Below are 17,353 nucleotides of genomic sequence, written 5' to 3' on the forward strand. Positions count from 1 at the left end.
GCTGACAGTGTCTGTTGGTCAGCTGGAGATGGTCACTCTCAGCGATGGCCTCGCTGCCTCACACTCCTTCCTCTCCCCTCTGCTCATCTGCTCCCCTCTTGCCAGCACCAGCCTCTCCTTGCTTGCTGCTCTGTCCTGCCTGCCTTTCCTACCTGTCTCCCTCTCATGGGTGGCCTGGGACTCTCTCTGACCTGCCCTGTGGGCCTCGTCCAGGTAGGCTCTCTGGGTTTGGTCAGGAGCGTGAGGGGAAGAGGCTGTGGCCTGGCGTGGAGGAGAGGGAGAGGACAACTGCCCCATCACGCTCTGTGAATCCCGGCTTTCCTTGTGATGAGATGGAGGGACAGGTGGCAGGCGCAAGGCACTTAGCACATGTGACCATCACTTTCATTTTGTTTGGGGATCTGTCCGGCTTTTTGGGGGAGACCCCTGGTTGTTGAATGAGATGACACAGGGCTCTGGGCAACCCATGCAAAAGTAGGGTTCCCTAGTGGTGTTTTCAGACCGAATCATCACAGCTCTGGGGGTGGGGCCTTTCTCCTCCAGCCAACCAACACCTGGAGCTTCCCCCGTTCTCTCCTGTGCTCCTCCTCCTCTGTGGCAGTGCAGAAACTCATCGCAAGCAGTTTGAGAATCTCTGGGGAGGAACAGTGTGTGGATGTTATTGATACGCCACGTGGTGGTGGGGGCGTAGAAACACGCGTAGGCCTGGCGGCTTCAGGCTGGACGGCCTAGGATGATCTGGTTCTTCTCGTCCTCCCTTTCCTACACGTTTCTGGTGTAACCCCACATTTGGGTTTCTTTTTTAGTTTTCTGCTAATTGCCGCTTCAAAACAGTTTTCTCTTGATTCCCAGAAAAGCTAAGTTTTTTATGTCTGAGCCCAGGAGGTACTCCAACATCTCACATCAAAAAGAGATACCTGCTGGTCCTGCCACAGGACACGTGGGAATCTCATTCCTTCCACATCTCACTGGTGCCTCCAGGAGCTAAACCCAAACCTTTCTCAGCCTGACACATAATGTGGCTGCCATTGTTAGTTTCTCCTTCCAAACCTCCCACTGGGGGCAAAAAATCCTTTGCTTTTTGCTTTCTGCTCATCCACCTGTATCTTCCCTCCCGCTGTGACTACCCATCTGCAGCGATTTTGACTGGAGGCCTGGGGCGGGGGCAGCAGGCCTGCCTCTGACTGCTGCTTCTCCTCTCTGTTTCGCTGACTCCCCACTTCATTTCCTCAGGCCCAAAGGGGAGGGATTGTTTTCTTTTCCTTTCCCCTTGTTGTCTGAAAGGGATTTTTATGCCACATCCTTTTCCTCCCAGACTCTAGTCTAATGGTTTGGTTTTGAAGGAGGACAGAGTTCAGAGAGAGAAACACAGGCACCATTATGACACTGTAAACTAGGAGGCTGCTTTACAAACCATTATACCTCTTACACCCGCCCCTCATGGCCCTCATGGGGCCAACTCATTGTCGTCCCTTGGGCTTGGCTCAGGTGTCTTTTTCTTCCAAGAAGCCTTTGCTGGGTCTGACCCTTCCTTGATCATTCTTAATTGCCCCACTCAGAGTCTGGAGCACCCATGAGACCTGTGTGGGACCTTGTGTTTGATGCTTTGAAATGTCTGCATACTTTTTGTTCCTCTCCTCCATTGCTGGGCTCAGTTGCCCAGAGGCATGGGTGAATCTTGTCTCACTTATTGTTTGGCTGGTAACACCTAAAGCTTGTGACCTAGGAGGACTAGGATGGCAGCAGTAGGGGGAATAGGGAAATTGATAGGGACAGAGGGAGTTAGTTACAGGTTCCATAACTTTGATTTTAGTTGTCAACATAATGTCAAATTTAATAAGAACAGTGTGATAGTAACATTTATTGAGTATGTTTTGTTCCGGGCACTGTACTAAGTGCTTTGCATGCCTTACTTAAATAATTTCTCCAACCCTGTGAGGATGATATAGTCCTGCTGCATAAAGGGATGAATATGGCCTAAGTATTATTATTATTCACATTACAAGCTTGAGATAACAGAGGCTCAGGGAGGTTAAGAGAACTTGCCAAAGTTATAGAGCCAGCAGGTTTGGGAGCCAGAATTTAAACTCAGTCTAACCCGAGGTATGATATTTCCTGTAGGTAATTGTAGAAGGAGAGGGATTGAAATAGATAATTAAAAAAATAGAAGAATGTTCCTAGGGACCAGAAAAAGAAAACCACAAGGAAGAGGACTGAACTCGGATTCAGGATGGTGGGAACATGAATAGACGGGTGAGAGCAGCCTGGCCCGGGCTGCTCAGTCAGGCAGCACTCGGGAAGTTGCTGTTGCTCTTCCACTGGCATTTGAGCGGCTGCTGCGTCCTCCGTCCTAGGTGACTTGAGCGCCCTCCCTTCTGTTGTTCCCATTCCTGTCGTCCTGCTCGGCAGGACCCATATTTACTGCCTTGTGTTTGCTAGGGCAGCTTCAGGAGACAGTCACTGTCCACCGTGAGCATGTCTGAAATGTGGCGTGGGTGCCACCAGCGTCTTTCCTCATCACCACAGGTTCTTGCCTTCATAAAGTGTCTGGCTTTCCCTCACAGGGCACAGCGCACCCCGTGACCTCTGTCAGCAGTAGCGACGTGGAGAAGGCCTACCTGGCCTACTGCACACCGGGGTCTGCCAGCCAGGCAGCCACACTGAAGTTCCAGGCTGGAAAGCAGAACTACGAGTTAGACTTCAAAGGTATCCTCTGCCCCTGCCCTCACCCCGCAGAGCCTGTCTGTGTTGGCTCTGTCCCTCCTCCTTAACCCTGGAGGAGCTGTGTGTACACACCGAGGGCCTGGGTGGGTACAGGAAAGAAAAGCAAGGTATACCCATGTAGAATGGGAGACCTGGAAACAGATGACACTGGCCCTGTACAGTTGAGGAAGAGCTGCATCAAGGGTGTGAGGAGAATGGACCCCAGGAGAAGCAGGAGCCCCAAGAGAGGAGGACAAGCAGGGTCAGCTTGCATGCAGTATGGTTGTCCTGCTGTGTCCGAGGACTAACCTTAGTCCCTGACAGGTGTCCCAGCAGCTCCGCTCTGCAGCGTCTGCTTTTCACTGCCTGCTATGGCAGTGCTGCTGCCATCTTTTTTTTTTTTCTGAGACGGAGTCTTACTTTGTCGCCCAGGCTGCAGTGCAATGGTGTGATCTCAGCTCACTGCAACCTCTGCCTCCTGGGTTCAACGGCTTCTTGTGCCTCAGCCTCCCCAATAACTGGTATTACAGGCATGAGCCACCACACCTGGCTAATTTTTTGTATTTTTAGTGGAGATAAGGTTTCACCATGTTGGCCAGGTCTCGAATTCCTGTCCTCAAGTGATCTTCCTGCCTCAGCCTCCCAAAGTGCTGGGATTTCATGCCTGAGCCACCGCACCTGACTGCTGCCATTTTTTCTGTAGGCGACTTTGACACTGATGAGTTTAACGCAAGGTAGGACACGTAGTAGTTAAAAGTCACTGGGAAACAGATTTTCATGCACTCATGATGTCCTGAGGCTGGGGCTGAAATGTTTTGTCCTAGTTACCTTAACGGACAGAAATAGGCCACCCTTTGGCCAGTTCCTCCAAGTGGCTGATTTGTGAGAATTTTTTAAGTTTTACTTTTACTGTAGTTTCTCTTAAGCCATTTCCACATGAGTATATTGGTCCAGCTTTATTCAGTTCCATTTTGCCTGTATTTCACATTGTAAACTCTGAGTCCTTCTGAATGTTCAGCATTTTATAAGGGAGTAAGAGGCCTTCCTTTAAACACAGTTTATGGTTTTCTTTATTTTTGCAGACCTTTATTCTATGTGGAGTGTAGGGAAGTGTCTGGGAATTACCCTAAAACTACTTTGGCTGCCTGTATTTGGCCTTGGTTTTGCTTGTGGTTTTGTGGCACTTGTGGTTTTGCTTAAGGTAGATCACTGCCCCCTTGACGTGCCTTTACAGAGAAGTTTCTTCTCCTCTAGAGTGCGAACTGCCTCTGCTGGAGAGTGCCAGCCATATGTGGTCTGGTTTGCCTTCCACGGCCTGACATACACCAGTGCATGAAAGGGGACAGTGAGAGCATACACAGTAATCAAATCAGGACTGCCCTGGAGGTAGGGGCTGTGTGGCAAGCACACATCTGACTGCTGCTGACAGCAATCTAAAATATTCTTTTGAAATATCTAGAAAATATCAAAATAGATATGTCACAAATGTCACATACCACCTTTATCATTCTTAACCTGGGCCACACCCTGGGGACGTAACAGAACCTCATGATAGGGATGGGGAAGAGCACAGTGCAGTTTATGATTCCTGTAGACTGACCACAGCCAATTTGAGTCCATTTGAGTGGGCACAATTGTTTTTTTGGTAGGTGAATAACAGAATCCACAAAAGCTTGAGATGAATTGGCTTCTTCCCTCACAACTTGACTACTAAGTATAAAGCAAGTCTCAAAGCAAACTGCCACACACATTAGCTATTTATGAGGAAGCAAGTACATTTAAAGCACAAAATAGCCAAAATGACTTGTTCTGAAATTTCAGGGACAGTTCAGTTCTGTCCTTTTAGGGATTCTTGTCACAAATGATTCACTCAAGGCAAATGCCAGGATTCCAGAGGCAGAATTCTAGCATCCTGTTAGCTGGTGTCAGGCAGGGCAGAAATCTCCTAAAGGTAGGCCATAGCCTAGGGTATCCTCTGGAAGGGTAAATTGGGGAAAATTCCTCACTTTACTCTGTCCATAGAAGAATGTGTCTAACACACATTTAGCCAGTCCACATATCTCGGCTCACTTTTAATTTCACCAGTGAAAGCCATTTAAGATTCATCACGGTTGGCCAGTATACCAGTATCGCCCATTTAAATATGCCAGTGAGAATGGTCTTGATGGGCAGGTGAGTAGTGGGTAACAGAAGGGGTCATGGTTGCTGCATCTGGATCGTGGGCTCTGAATGAGAATGTGGGTGGACCTCCAGGAATGATGACCATCTGGGCTGCAGTGTAAGAGACACACACTTGGATAGCCATACAGTTTATGCTCAAGTGCAATAAGGCTAATTCTGGATATATTAAAATTTTTTTAAATGAAAATAAAATTAGCTGGGCATGGTAGTCCCTGTAGTCCCAGCTACCTGGGAGGCTGAGGTGGGAGGATTACTTGAGCCAGTGAGTTGAAGGTCTACTTGGGCAACAAAGCAAGACCCCATCTCTTAAAAAAAAAAAAAAAAAAGTAAGACTTGAGAGGGTGTGCCTGGCGGGCAGGGACATGACAGACACTTCTAGGTATTTGTCATTCTTCAACTTGAGGGGTCAGTTCCCCCAACTCCAAATCCTCAGGTTGAATATGGGATTCTTGAGGGTGGGGAAGCAAGAAATTTGTTTATTAAAGATACTGGTTTAGAAAGGTTGATGAATACTGCCATAGTTTAACTAAAAAAAGTCATAAAACTTATATTCACTCTGAATCCCTCTAACTCAAAACCTGGTAGTTTGGTCTCAGGCTGGGCTGAGGCTTTTTTATATCCAAGCTGGGAAAAATTGCTAAGCAAAATAATGGTTTAAACAAGATTGGAAGCAACAATTTAAAAGCACTCGTGTATAACTGATATGTCAATTTCTAATCATTCCTCTATTCATTAAACCCAGTCTCCTAAGGATACCTATTTTCTTTATGAATATTTGAAATGTGTAAAATGGCCTTATTTTTTTAACAGACTGATTCTGGGCTTTACACATTTGGATAAGCTTTCAAATCTGTCTAATTTGTGTTTATAAAACATTGCCATCCTGTGTGTATGTATATGTATATGTATATTTTTTCACTGGTTATGTTTTTTACAGCCTTCGTTCAGAAAAACCTGGTCTATGGCACAACTAAAAAGGTTTGCCGCAGACCCAAATATGTGTCTCCCCAGGATGTGACGACCATGCAGACCTGGTAGGTGGCAATGAGGGGCATGGTACTTAACATGTAATCAGCTGGGGTGTGCTCTGAAGCGGCCACAGAAAGCCTGCGTCAGACAGCACTCAGGTACTCGTTGGCTTGTACAGAGAAGAGCTCCTGCACTCTGTTACCGTTTTGTCTTCTACTAGTTGGACCGGAGTTGGAATTACCCTGTGGGTCGAAGCTTTGTGATGCATAATTAGAAGGCTGCCTGTTGTGATCCACAGTAATTCCATGGAAAAGACAGACTCTGAAGGCGAGTCTAGACTTGAAGCCAACCCATCAGTTTGTCTTTTCCATGAAATCATTGAGTCATAGACTAGAATTTTTTAAATGTTGAAATGATGAAATAATGATGGAATTACACCATTGAAAACCCATGTAATTCAGTATTTGAATATCACAGAGTACCAAAATTCTAAGAACAGATATTGCAGTCACTAATGGGCAAGCTTTATCAGGTGAGTTTCAGTCACAAGATGGCTGCCAGGAGCCACCAGGTTAGCCTGTGGCCTGTCAGCCCCGTGGAGGGAGGAAAGAAACCTCTATCGCAGATGAGGGGAAATTCTTGTGCTTTGCACTGATCAGACCCCATCTCAACCACTGATGTTATTTTAGGCTTGGGGAGGTGGGATGGGATTGGAGCTGAGAGGAAGGGGTCAGTGTTCTCCAAACCACACAGCCATATGATGGGAGAAGGTGGCCTGCGTGGTGGAGAGGGACCACAGTGCCCATACAGCTTGGGTTTGCTACAGCCAGTGCTGGGACTTTAAGCAATGTTGCTGTTAGCTGACTTTGTTACACCTTCTGTTTGCTGAGAGGTCTGACTTGCGTCTATTTTATGGAGAATTCACAGTACCTCTGTTGGTTCTTTTGTTTTGTGAAGCATGCAAAGGTCATTTTTAAAAGGGTTTGGTACAAGATAGAGGAGAAAGGTATTACCAGTCCACAGAACTGCCTTGTGAGTCAGACCTAGCAAAGCAATTTCCTGGGAATGTGCCTTACTTTTTTCCTTTTTAAATTAAAATTTATTTTTGGGCTGGATGCAGTGACACACCTGTAATCCCAACAGTTTGAGAGGCTGAGGAGGGTAGATTGCTTGAGCCCAGGAGTTCGAGACCAGCCTGGGCAACATGGTGAGACACCATCTCTATAAAAAAATACAAAAATTACCCAGGTGTGGTGGCATGCGCATGTAGTCCCAGCTACTCAGGAGGCTGAGGTGGGAGGGACACCTGAGCCCGGGGAGGTAGAGACTGTAGTGAGCTGAGATCACACCACTGCACTCCAGCCTGGGTGACACAGTGAGACCCCGTCTCAAAAAAAATTATTATTACTGTTTTTGACTGTGTAAAACCTTTGTGATTAAAAGTCAAAACTATGTAAAATGGATCCTCAGTAGTTTGTAACTTCTTCCCTGTTATCTCTACCCTGTTCCCACTGTGGGTAACATTAGTTTCTGGTTTCTCTTTGAAAAAATAAGCATTTGCATACACACATGTAAAAGTATTTTCTTCTTTTCTTGCACAAAAGGGAACATGCTATGTATACTGTTCTATACCTTTTTTGTTTCATTTAAAAATAGATCCTGATAATCACTTTGTTTCAATTCATTAGCTTCCTCAATCTGTTTCTTCCTTCTTGGTTCTCCATAATATGTGTGTGTCATCATTTATTTAATATGTCCCCTTTTCATGGGTGTTTGTGTTGTTTTCAGTCTTTTGCTATTACAAAACAGAGTGCTGTGATGAACCACTTGATGTTGTGCTGTTTCAAATTTTGGAGGTATGGCTGGGCGCAGAGGTGCACACCTGTAATCCCAGCACTTTGGGAGGCCAAGATGGAAGGATCGCTTGAGCCCAGGAGTTTGAGACCAACCTGGGCAACATAGTGAGACCTCATCTGTATTTTATTTCTTTTAATAAAACAAATTTTGGAGGTAGACTGTTAGGTCAGAGTCCTAGAAAGTAAAGCAAGTTCCTTTCCATGGGCTGGAATCATTGTGCACACCCACCAGGATGCATGAGACGTCACAGAGTGAGTTGTCAAGCTCTTGGGCTTTTGCAGTTCTCAGGGGTCAAAGACGGATCAGTGAACCTCATTTTGCTTTCTCTTAGAAGTGAGGTTGAATATTTTTTCTAACACGTAAGTACTATTTTCACTTCTTTTTCTGTGGACTGTTGGTCTTTTTATCCATTTCTCTATGAACTTTCTGCTATTTTTCTTAAGAGCCTTTTATCTATTAGGTTGCTTGGCCCTCATTTTGTTATATAAATGGCAAATATTTTCTCTTAGTTTGTTGTTTGCCTTTTGACTTTGCCTATGAAGTATTTTACCATAAAGATATATTTCTTATTCTTATTTTAGTTAAACGTACCAGTCTCTTACTGATTCTGGATTTGGAATTTTGGTTGATTATGACCCTCCTATTTCTGGAAGTCATATTTTATTCTTTTCTGTCCAGAGCCTACCCTAGACAAGGTTTGGAAAAGTCTGTCTGTTTTCTGAGAGTAGATCTCGCTTGTTGTCATTCTAATTTAGTTTTCAGGGGGCCACAAGAAGATGCCAAATGTCCAAACTAAAAGTGATTCAGACTAAGATATGAGTGATTCAGAGTCTCCTCTCACTCCTGTAAGCGGAGTGTCACACGTTGTTCACACAGACGAAGTGTTCAGTTCTTCCCTCCAACCCATGTGCCAGCAGCTGGTTGTCATTAACTACAGTAAGGAAGTCTGCTTGGGTCTGCATGGCCAACTGGGAATCTGAGGGTAGATCACTTTCAGAAACAACGTTTCTATTTATACAGTTAATGGAGTCTTAAAATGTGATATCCATATTCAGAAGTTATAATACAGGAGTATCATGTAAAAATTATTTGTTTACAAATAAATATCCTGGATCACTCTGTCACCCAGGATGGAGTGCAGTGGTGTGATCACAGCTCACTGCAACATTCCATCTCAGCCTTCCAAGTAGCTGGGACCACAGGCATACGCCACCATGCCCAGCTAATTTTATTTTCTGTAGAGACAAGATTTCACCATGTTGCCCATCCTCCATGAAAATGTTTCATTCATGTGATTAGGTCTTATTTTTTCTTTTCTTACCTTTATATATATATATTTATATATTTATATATGTATATATATAATTTATATATATACATATATATATATTTTTTAAGGCTATGGTAGGAACTACATGTTCTTCACTTATGTACAAGTAAATCAGTATCTTTGTCCTCCTATCTTTTCTTCCATTTGCCTTCCTCTCAACATTTTTTAAAATTATTATTTTTGAAATTGTACTTTAGGCTCTGAGGTACATGTGCAGATCATGCAGGATTGTTGCATAGGTACATACATGGCAAGGTGGTTTGCTGCCTCCATCCCCCCATCACCTATATCTGGCATTTCTCATGTTATCCCTCCCCACCCTTCCACCGCCTGCTGCCCCTCCCCTAGACCCCCACAACAGACCCCAGTGTGTGATGCTCCCCTCCCTGTGTCCATGTGTTCTCATGTTCAACACCCACCTGTAAGTGAGAACATGCGGTGTTTTGATTTTCTGTTTTGTGTCAGTTTGCTGAGAATGATGGTTTCCAGATTCATCCATATCTCTACAAAGGACACGAACTCATCATTTTTTATGGCTTTGTAGTATTCCATGGTGTATATGTGCCACATTTTCTTTGTCCAGTCTATCATTGATGGGCATTTGGGTTGGTTCCAGGTCTTTGCTATTGTAAACAGTGCCACAATGAACATACATGTGCATGTGTCTTTATAATAGAACGATTTATAATCCTTTGGGTATATACTGAGTAATGGGATTGCTGAGTCAAATGGAATTTCTATTTCTAGATCCTTGAGGAATCACCCGTCTTCCACAATGGTTGCACTAATTTATACTCCCACCAACAGTGTAAAAGTGTTGCTATTTCTCCACATCCTCTCAACATTTTTTAAACCTCAAGAGGCATTGTTATTTTATACTCTGAAGGTTTCGTTAAATTTACTCACAATTTTATCACTTTGTCCTTTCAGATTACCTTAGATCAGGATTGTCCAATCTTTTGGCTTCCCTGGGCCACATTAGAAGAAAAATAATTGGACCACACATAAAATACAGTACCACTAAAGATAGCTGAGCTTAAAAAAAATAGCAAAAAAATCTGATGTTTTAAGAAAGTTTACAAATTTGTGGTGGGTTGCATTCAGAGCTGCCCTAGGTCACATGCAGTCTGCGGGTTGCAGGTTGGACAAACCTGTCTTTGATGAAGATTTGTTGGAAAACTCTGTTTTTGGTTTGTCTTAATATTTATTTATTTATTTTGAGTTGGAGTCTCACTCTGTTGCCCAGGCTGGAGTGCAGTGGCTGATCTTGACTCACTGCAACCTCTGCCTCCTGAGTTCAAGCAATTCTCCTGTCTCAGCTTCGTGAGTAGTTGGAACTGCAGGCGTGCACCACTGTGCCCGGCTAATTTTTGTATTTTTAGTGGAGATGGGGTTTAATTATATTGGTCAGTTTGGTTTTGAACTCCTGATCTCAAGTGATCTGCCCACTTTGGCCTCCCAAAGTGCTGGGATTACAGGTATTTATTTAAAAAAATAGGTATTTATTTTTCCCTGAATCTTGAAAGACATTTTCACTGGGTATAGAATTTTGGGTTGTAGAGATTTTCTCTTGGATCGTTGATGATGATCACTCCACTATTGGTGGAAGCCAGAAGACAGTGGAGTCCTGTTGGTCTAATGGGCACTTCTTCAACAGTAATCACTCTTTTTTCCTTTGGCTGCTTTTAAGAGCTTCTGTTTGTCTTGAGTTATGCATCCTCACTGAAGTGTGTCTAGGTATGTGCTTTTATTGATCATGGTTGAGATTCTTTGGGCTTCTTAAGCTGTGGATCAGTGCATCTCAGTTCTCTTTGAAAATCACCTCCACTCTGTTCTCTTTCCTTCCTAGAGCTTCCCTTAGGTTCTGATCATATTCCAGTGGGACCTTCTCACTGTTCTCCATGTCTCAACCTCTTTCCCACATTTTCCATTTCCTTGTTGCTGTGGGTCACATTCTGGACAACTTCATTTCACATACCTTTCAGCTCACTGATTTTCTCTCCAGCTGGTTTAATCTCCTGGATTAAGCCTGTCCATTGTACTTTTGTTATTAGGATTATACTTATCATTTCTGTAAGTTCTATATGGTTCTTTTTTAGATCTTCCAGGTCTTTTTATAGTTTCCTGTTCCTTGCATATATTTTTAAAGTTTGTCTTTTTTTTTCTTTAAACATAGGAACAATAATTGTTTTGTAATCTGTCTGATAATTGCAGCATCTTAAGTCTTTGTGAGTCTGTTTTTGGCTGATTCTTGCTGGTAGGACCTTGCTTTGTTATTTTTGAACTGTGCCGTTTTCCTGGGAAAGTTATTTGTGGGAGTTCTTTGAGGCTTAGGATGAAGGTATGTGTCTCATGTCAGCAGAAACAGAAGGTAGGTCTATTTAGAAAGAACAGTGTGTTCTGAAACTTAATAGGAATGATTTGTAGTTACAGTTTCACAGCCCTTGTTCCTGAACCCTTGAGCCATATGTCTTTTGAACTGCTTTTATTTATTTTTAGAAAGATAATGTGATGCCTGTATCATGTGACACTCTGTATTTTAGCACATTAGTATTTCTGCAGTAAAGAATATGCATAGTCAGTTTAAGAAGGACAGATACAGACCACAATGGCCTCTTACTAACTTAAGTCAAATTTCTACTGCCAAATGAGTTTTGACATCACTTTTATGTTTTTTAAAAAAGTTTTATTTCATTTTTTCCCCTGCTTTTCCTGAGCTATATAAAACACGTTTTAAATGTTAATTGTATGTCATTGAGGCCTTAAAAATGTCTTTAGAGCTCTTAGACTTTCAGAATTGTGGGTAAAGGTTTCTGGCCCTGTGTGTGCTCTTTTCTCCCTTTTGTGTGGTAGTTGGGACACAGATGAGAAATAGATGTCTCAGGACTGTTTGGAGTTTGCTACATAGGCAAAGATGGAAGTGCTCTCGTGTTGTGAATATTGTGTGAACATGCTTCCTTGCCTTCTACCTGCTCCTAAAACATGAGATGCTGAGACTCAAGACCGGTGACATTGGCTAACAGAGACCACCTCTGGTAGATTTGCTTTGCATAAGAGTAAAATGTCTACGTGTTTTTGTTTACATTTTGTAGCAATACCAAGTTTCCAGGCCCAAAGAACATCCCAGACTATTGGGACTCCTCTGCCCTGCCAGACCCAGGCTTTCAGGTAGGCAATGCATGTGCCTGGGGCTGGACAGGAAGGTGTTCTGTAGAGGTGGGTGCGCGTGAACAGACTATGCTGTTCCTCCACACTGAAGAAGCTATAAGGCTGGGGCTCACTGGGGCGGGCAGGAGGGCAGTGACAGATGTGGGCTTTATTTTTGTTTTTGCTTTTTTTTTTTCAGAGCGTTTTGTTTTTTTACCACCCAGGAGACGGCTGTAGCTCTGAGGGAGGGGATGTCTTGTGGAGGGAGGAGGATGAGATGTGAAATTTGCTGGAAAGGGCAGAAATGAGGAGCTTATGGGCTTAACCCATAAATTCCAATTTTACTAAGTGAGAAAAGGAAAAGAAGCCCAGGGAGGACCCGAGTCCATGGACATTTGGCGGGGGGTTACTGTCAGAAGGGAAGGCATTTACGACTAGCAGACAGGAGAATGGACAGTCAATTCAGCAGCTTGTTGAAGGGCTCTAACCAGTGGGAACCGTGCTGAGTACAGGAGAGTAAGCAAACTAACATCTGATGCTGCCCGTCTGCGTGAGGCACCTGGGCTGACGTCTGCTGGCTGGCTGCTGGGCACTGTGCAACTCGGCCTCATAACATGATGGTCCCTGTCCTGGGAGAACTTACTGAGCTTGTACAAGGCATGTGCAGATGCCAACTGTGTAGGCAAGAAGTGCTAAGGACCTGAACGGGTCAGACACGTTTGTCCATTCAACAACTCTGTGGTCATTAGACCATGTAGTCCAACCTGTGTCTTCAGCCTGTGTGGGAAAAAAGAGCAGGGACAACCAGGGCATACCCAGGACATGCTTAAGCATCATGTGTCTGTACTTTAGATTGGTTTCACAGTGATGAGGAGGAAAGTGACCACAATTTGCAAACATAGTACATCCTCCACATCATCAGTAGGTTCTTGGAAACTGACTTAACGTGAAACAACATACTGTCTAATGAAACCAATTTCCCATATGCTAATTGACATAAACAAGAGTTAAGTTCCTATGGCATGCAGTTTGTTGTTTTACTTAAAGTTGCAGTTTCCAAGAACCTATCAACGACGTTCCATGAGGACTTACTGTCTCCTGTTCCTGGAGAGACCACATCATCAGGGGAGATGGGAATGGGCCATTGCTCTCTGGGCATTTGTGCTTCTGCAGTTCTAGTATTTAAAGAAGCCTTGGGAAGCGGTCGAGTTCTATTCTGCTCTAATGCATTAAAAACATTTCCCCTTGCAGAAGATCACCCTTAGTTCTTCCTCGGAAGAGTATCAGAAGGTCTGGAACCTCTTTAACTGCACGCTGCCTTTCTACTTTGTTCAGAAGATTGAGCGAGTGCAGAACCTGGCTCTCTGGGAAGTCTACCAGTGGTGCGTTGGGGCTCGCCCTTGGTGGGCTGGTGGCTCTGTCCCTTCACACTGCTGGCTGCTTGCCACATGTGGCCCGGGCCTCCAGGAAAAGTAGAATGGCAGTTAGGGCTGCTGTGTGCTGGGAGCTGTGTCTGCACTCCTTCATCTGCTCCCCCAGAGCAGTGTGGTGGCACATTCCATTGTAGAGATGAGGGCACGGAGGCTTTCCAGAGCATACCACCTAATCCTGTTCATGAGCAGTGGCAAAGCCAGCACTCTCCCTTGTCCATTCTGCCTTCCCAGAGACCAATGGGCTGGGTTGGTACAGCCCACCACACACTTATCCCCAGGAACATAAGGCTGTGGCTGGAGAGCAGGGGTCTCAGGTTCATGCATGAGGACTGGCTGGTCCTTGGGCACCCAGTCACTTGTCTGTGTGGAGAGGAATCCCACAACAGGTCACCAGGCAGGCTGGGTCTTGCTGACCTGTCCCTACATGGGGTTGGGGCAGTGTGCACTCTGCACAGTGACGAAGTCTGGGAATGGGAGAGGGGAGAAGAATGGGCCCCCTGACCAGCATCTTCAAAACTCTCCTACAGCGTCCCAGAGCTCAGCTCCACCCAGGAGCAAGGTGGGGGCGGGGTTGGGGGAAATGGTGCCCGCTTTCCAAGGGCTGCTCTGCTTTTGGAGTTGAGGGAGCTGCAGCAATCTGGAGCTGTGAAGGGAAAATTTTCACCCAGCTCCCATGATCCCCCTTCTTTCCCACTCCCTGGCTTGTGGCTGGAACCTCACAGGCCTAGCCAGGGTAGCCTGTGACCTGTGTCTCTTGGTCTCAGGACACTGAATTTTGGAAAAATATGGTTGTTTTTTTTTTTGCATCAGGCCGGCTGTATTTGGTGGCTGGCACACTCTGCCCCCAGCACACATTCTTTTGTGATTCTAGGCAAAAAGGACAGATGCAGAAGCAGAGCGGAGGGAAGGCCGTGGATGAGCGGCAGCTGTTCCACGGCACCAGTGCCATGTTTGTGGACGCCATCTGCCAGCAGAACTTTGACTGGCGGGTCTGTGGTCTTCACGGCACTTCTTATGGCAAGGGTAAGGGAAGACCGGCCTCCACCAGCAGAACCCATGTTGCTTCACCCCTGCCTGGGAACAGCCTGAGAGGACATAAGGGGACCAGCCTGAGTTGATGACCAGGTTCAAACTCCATGCACGGTGGTACCTGGACATGGCTGCCAGCCACAGCTTTGCTGTCGCTCCGGGCACCACCAGGAGCTTGGCCTCAGGTGTGGGTAGGGTGGCCTGCCTAGGCTGGGGTGTTGCTTCCCTGTGGAGCAGAGGCCCTGGGAGATGGTGACAGAGATGGGAGAGGAAAGGGGATACCTTCCCAGCCCTGATCAACTCCCTGACTGTACCTTTATTATTGATTTCCTTAGAATAGAAACCAGAAACCCTCAGAGATACTCATGTAAACTTGTGTTCTAGCTGTCATGTGAGTGATCTGAGTGTTTTCTTCTCTCTCAGTTATTTTTAAATTTTCCAAAGGAAGTTTTAAAATATTATTTCTTTGGAAATAATTCCAAATTCAAGAAAGTTATAAGAATAATATTAAGCTCTTGGGTAGATTTTACCTGGATTCATTGGTTTTAACATGTTGCCACTTCTCTCTCTGTCTCTCTCAGAACCATTTTCAGGTAGGTGGCATATATTGTCTCCTTTCACCCTTTAACACATCCCAAGAACAGAACATTATCATCTGGAAGCACCATATGCTTACCAAGTTGAGAACATTTTCTGCACTTTGACGATAATGCATTAAAAACATTTGCCCCTTGCAGATCACCCTTAGTTCTTCCTCGGAAGAGTATCAGAAGGTTCTCGTATGTTCCATGTTCCAGCAGCCCATGTTCCAGGCCCATCAGTTCTTTGTCAGTCAGTTTCCGTCTGATGTAGCGAAGGTGTTGAGTCAACATGGACAGCAGCCAGTGGTAGACTTGTGAATTCAAATGACAGCTTCCATCTCAGGTTCCCATTTGATAGGGCTCATAATTCTATGCATTGGGCTGCCGGAGTCTACAGACTGCTTTCATACATGGGATCTCACTTATTTTCCATGCCAACCCTGCAAGGTTAGGCTGAACATCTCCATTTTATGCCTGAGGAAACTGAGGTTTGGCGGATTAAGTAGTGATGTGTCTAGAGGCCTTTAGGTTTTGTGGGGGCAGATCTGGAACTTGAAAGGAGTTTGCTGTCTCAGTTTGGCAACTCCTCAGATCCTGCCACTCAGAAGGGTGTTGGTGTCATTGATGCATGTGTCTTCATGAGGGAGAGTGGAGACATGGCATGGAGAGAAGGCGGGAGATGTGGGGGGGCGGAAGAGTAGAGGCCCCTGGTGTTGCGTGTCACCAGGATGCTGTCCGCAGTGGGTTGACCCTTCCTGGCTGCGGGCCCTTCCACCAGGCGCCCAGCTGAACCCTCGTGTATCATTTCAGGAAGCTACTTTGCCCGCGATGCTGCGTATTCTCACCACTACAGCAAATCCGACACGCAGACCCACACGATGTTCCTGGCCCGGGTGCTGGTGGGCGAGTTCGTCAGGGGCAATGCCTCCTTTGTCCGCCCCCCAAACAAGGAGGGCCAGAGCAATGCCTTCTACGATAGCTGCGTGAACAGCGTATCCGACCCCTCTATCTTCGTGATCTTTGAGAAGCACCAGGTCTACCCAGAGTATCTCATCCAGTACACCACCTCCTCCAAGCCCTCGGTCACGCCCTCCATCCTGATGGCCTTGGGTTCCCTGTTCAGCAACCGGCAGTGAGCACACCGGAGTGTTCCGGGCCTTTCGCCTGCTCTGCCTTGAAATGGTTGTTTGGGCCTTTCTTTTTCCTTTTAAACAGGAAACCTTTAATGAACTATTCGTTTAACATTGACTTCTCAATGAAGTTACGTTCTTAATCTCTTGCTAATAATGATTTTTACTTTTAAGTCACTTTTGGGCTCACTAGTGGCTAACCAGAAGTGATTGTAGTTGAGTCCAGTTTTGATTTTTAATAGTGCTTTGTTGACTTTGCTGCTTATTGGCACCAGGCAGAGTTTCTAGACACAATTTTATGGATTCGTTTTAATTTTAAGAATGTGTGTCTGCAATGATTCAGATTTTCAGTCTCATGGCATCTTAGTTTTACTTTTTATCAGAATGACATAGTAGCCACCAGTGGAGGACAGCCAGGGGCAGCACAGTCACTTCTGCCTGTTGCTCTGGCACCAACCCAGGCAGCTCTGCTGTGGCTTCTCCTGGGCATTAGTTGGCCTGTGTCACATTGTCAAAACAAGTGGCTGCTGTGTGGTGCCATCGAGTCCCTGCTAGTTCCCCTTGTCCTGGTAGGGTCACCCGTTGCCCAAGGAAGCCCATCTTCCTGGCAGGTGATCTGGAGGAGTAGCTTCCCCAAGGACCCTTAGGCTTGGCCTGTGAGTGTCCAAATCCATGACTCCTAAGCACCCTGGACACCCTCCAAGTGTGGGTTTTAACATTCCTGTGAGATTGAATACCTGTGCCACAAATGTCACAAAGAGTATGGAAATAAAAGAATATTTATCTGCAGTGGATGAAGACTGAAGCTCGTTTTTCTGTGTCCATTGAGCACCTACTGGGTGCCAGGCATTTTTCTGAGGGTCAGGGATTGCCTTTGTTCATTTGGGCCGCTACAACAAAACACCATTGACTGGTGGCTCATAAACAGCAGATGTTTATCTCCCAGGTTTAGAGCCAGAAAGTCCAACCTCCTGTTTCCACATAGATTCAGTG

General features: G+C 45.4%; 1 protein-coding gene across 1 annotated transcript in view; it reads left to right on the top strand.

Moving 5' to 3' along the window:
• Nucleotides 1-17,154, top strand: part of PARP12 (poly(ADP-ribose) polymerase family member 12) — a 38,753-nt gene extending 21,599 nt beyond the window's left edge. The window contains exons 7-12 of the mRNA XM_012447421.3: nucleotides 2,565-2,706; nucleotides 5,822-5,918; nucleotides 12,133-12,208; nucleotides 13,439-13,569; nucleotides 14,492-14,643; nucleotides 16,041-17,154. Coding sequence (XP_012302844.3) covers nucleotides 2,565-2,706; nucleotides 5,822-5,918; nucleotides 12,133-12,208; nucleotides 13,439-13,569; nucleotides 14,492-14,643; nucleotides 16,041-16,366 — 924 coding nt within the window. The 3' untranslated portion in view covers nucleotides 16,367-17,154. The remainder of the gene's footprint in view (nucleotides 1-2,564; nucleotides 2,707-5,821; nucleotides 5,919-12,132; nucleotides 12,209-13,438; nucleotides 13,570-14,491; nucleotides 14,644-16,040) is intronic.
• Nucleotides 17,155-17,353: the final 199 nt, after the last annotated feature.

The sequence above is a fragment of the Aotus nancymaae genome, unplaced genomic scaffold (assembly GCF_030222135.1).
Source record: "Aotus nancymaae isolate 86718 unplaced genomic scaffold, 86718_ANA_hifiasm-v0.15.2.pri h1tg000002l, whole genome shotgun sequence".
In the NCBI taxonomy this organism is placed as follows: Eukaryota; Metazoa; Chordata; class Mammalia; order Primates; family Aotidae; genus Aotus; species Aotus nancymaae.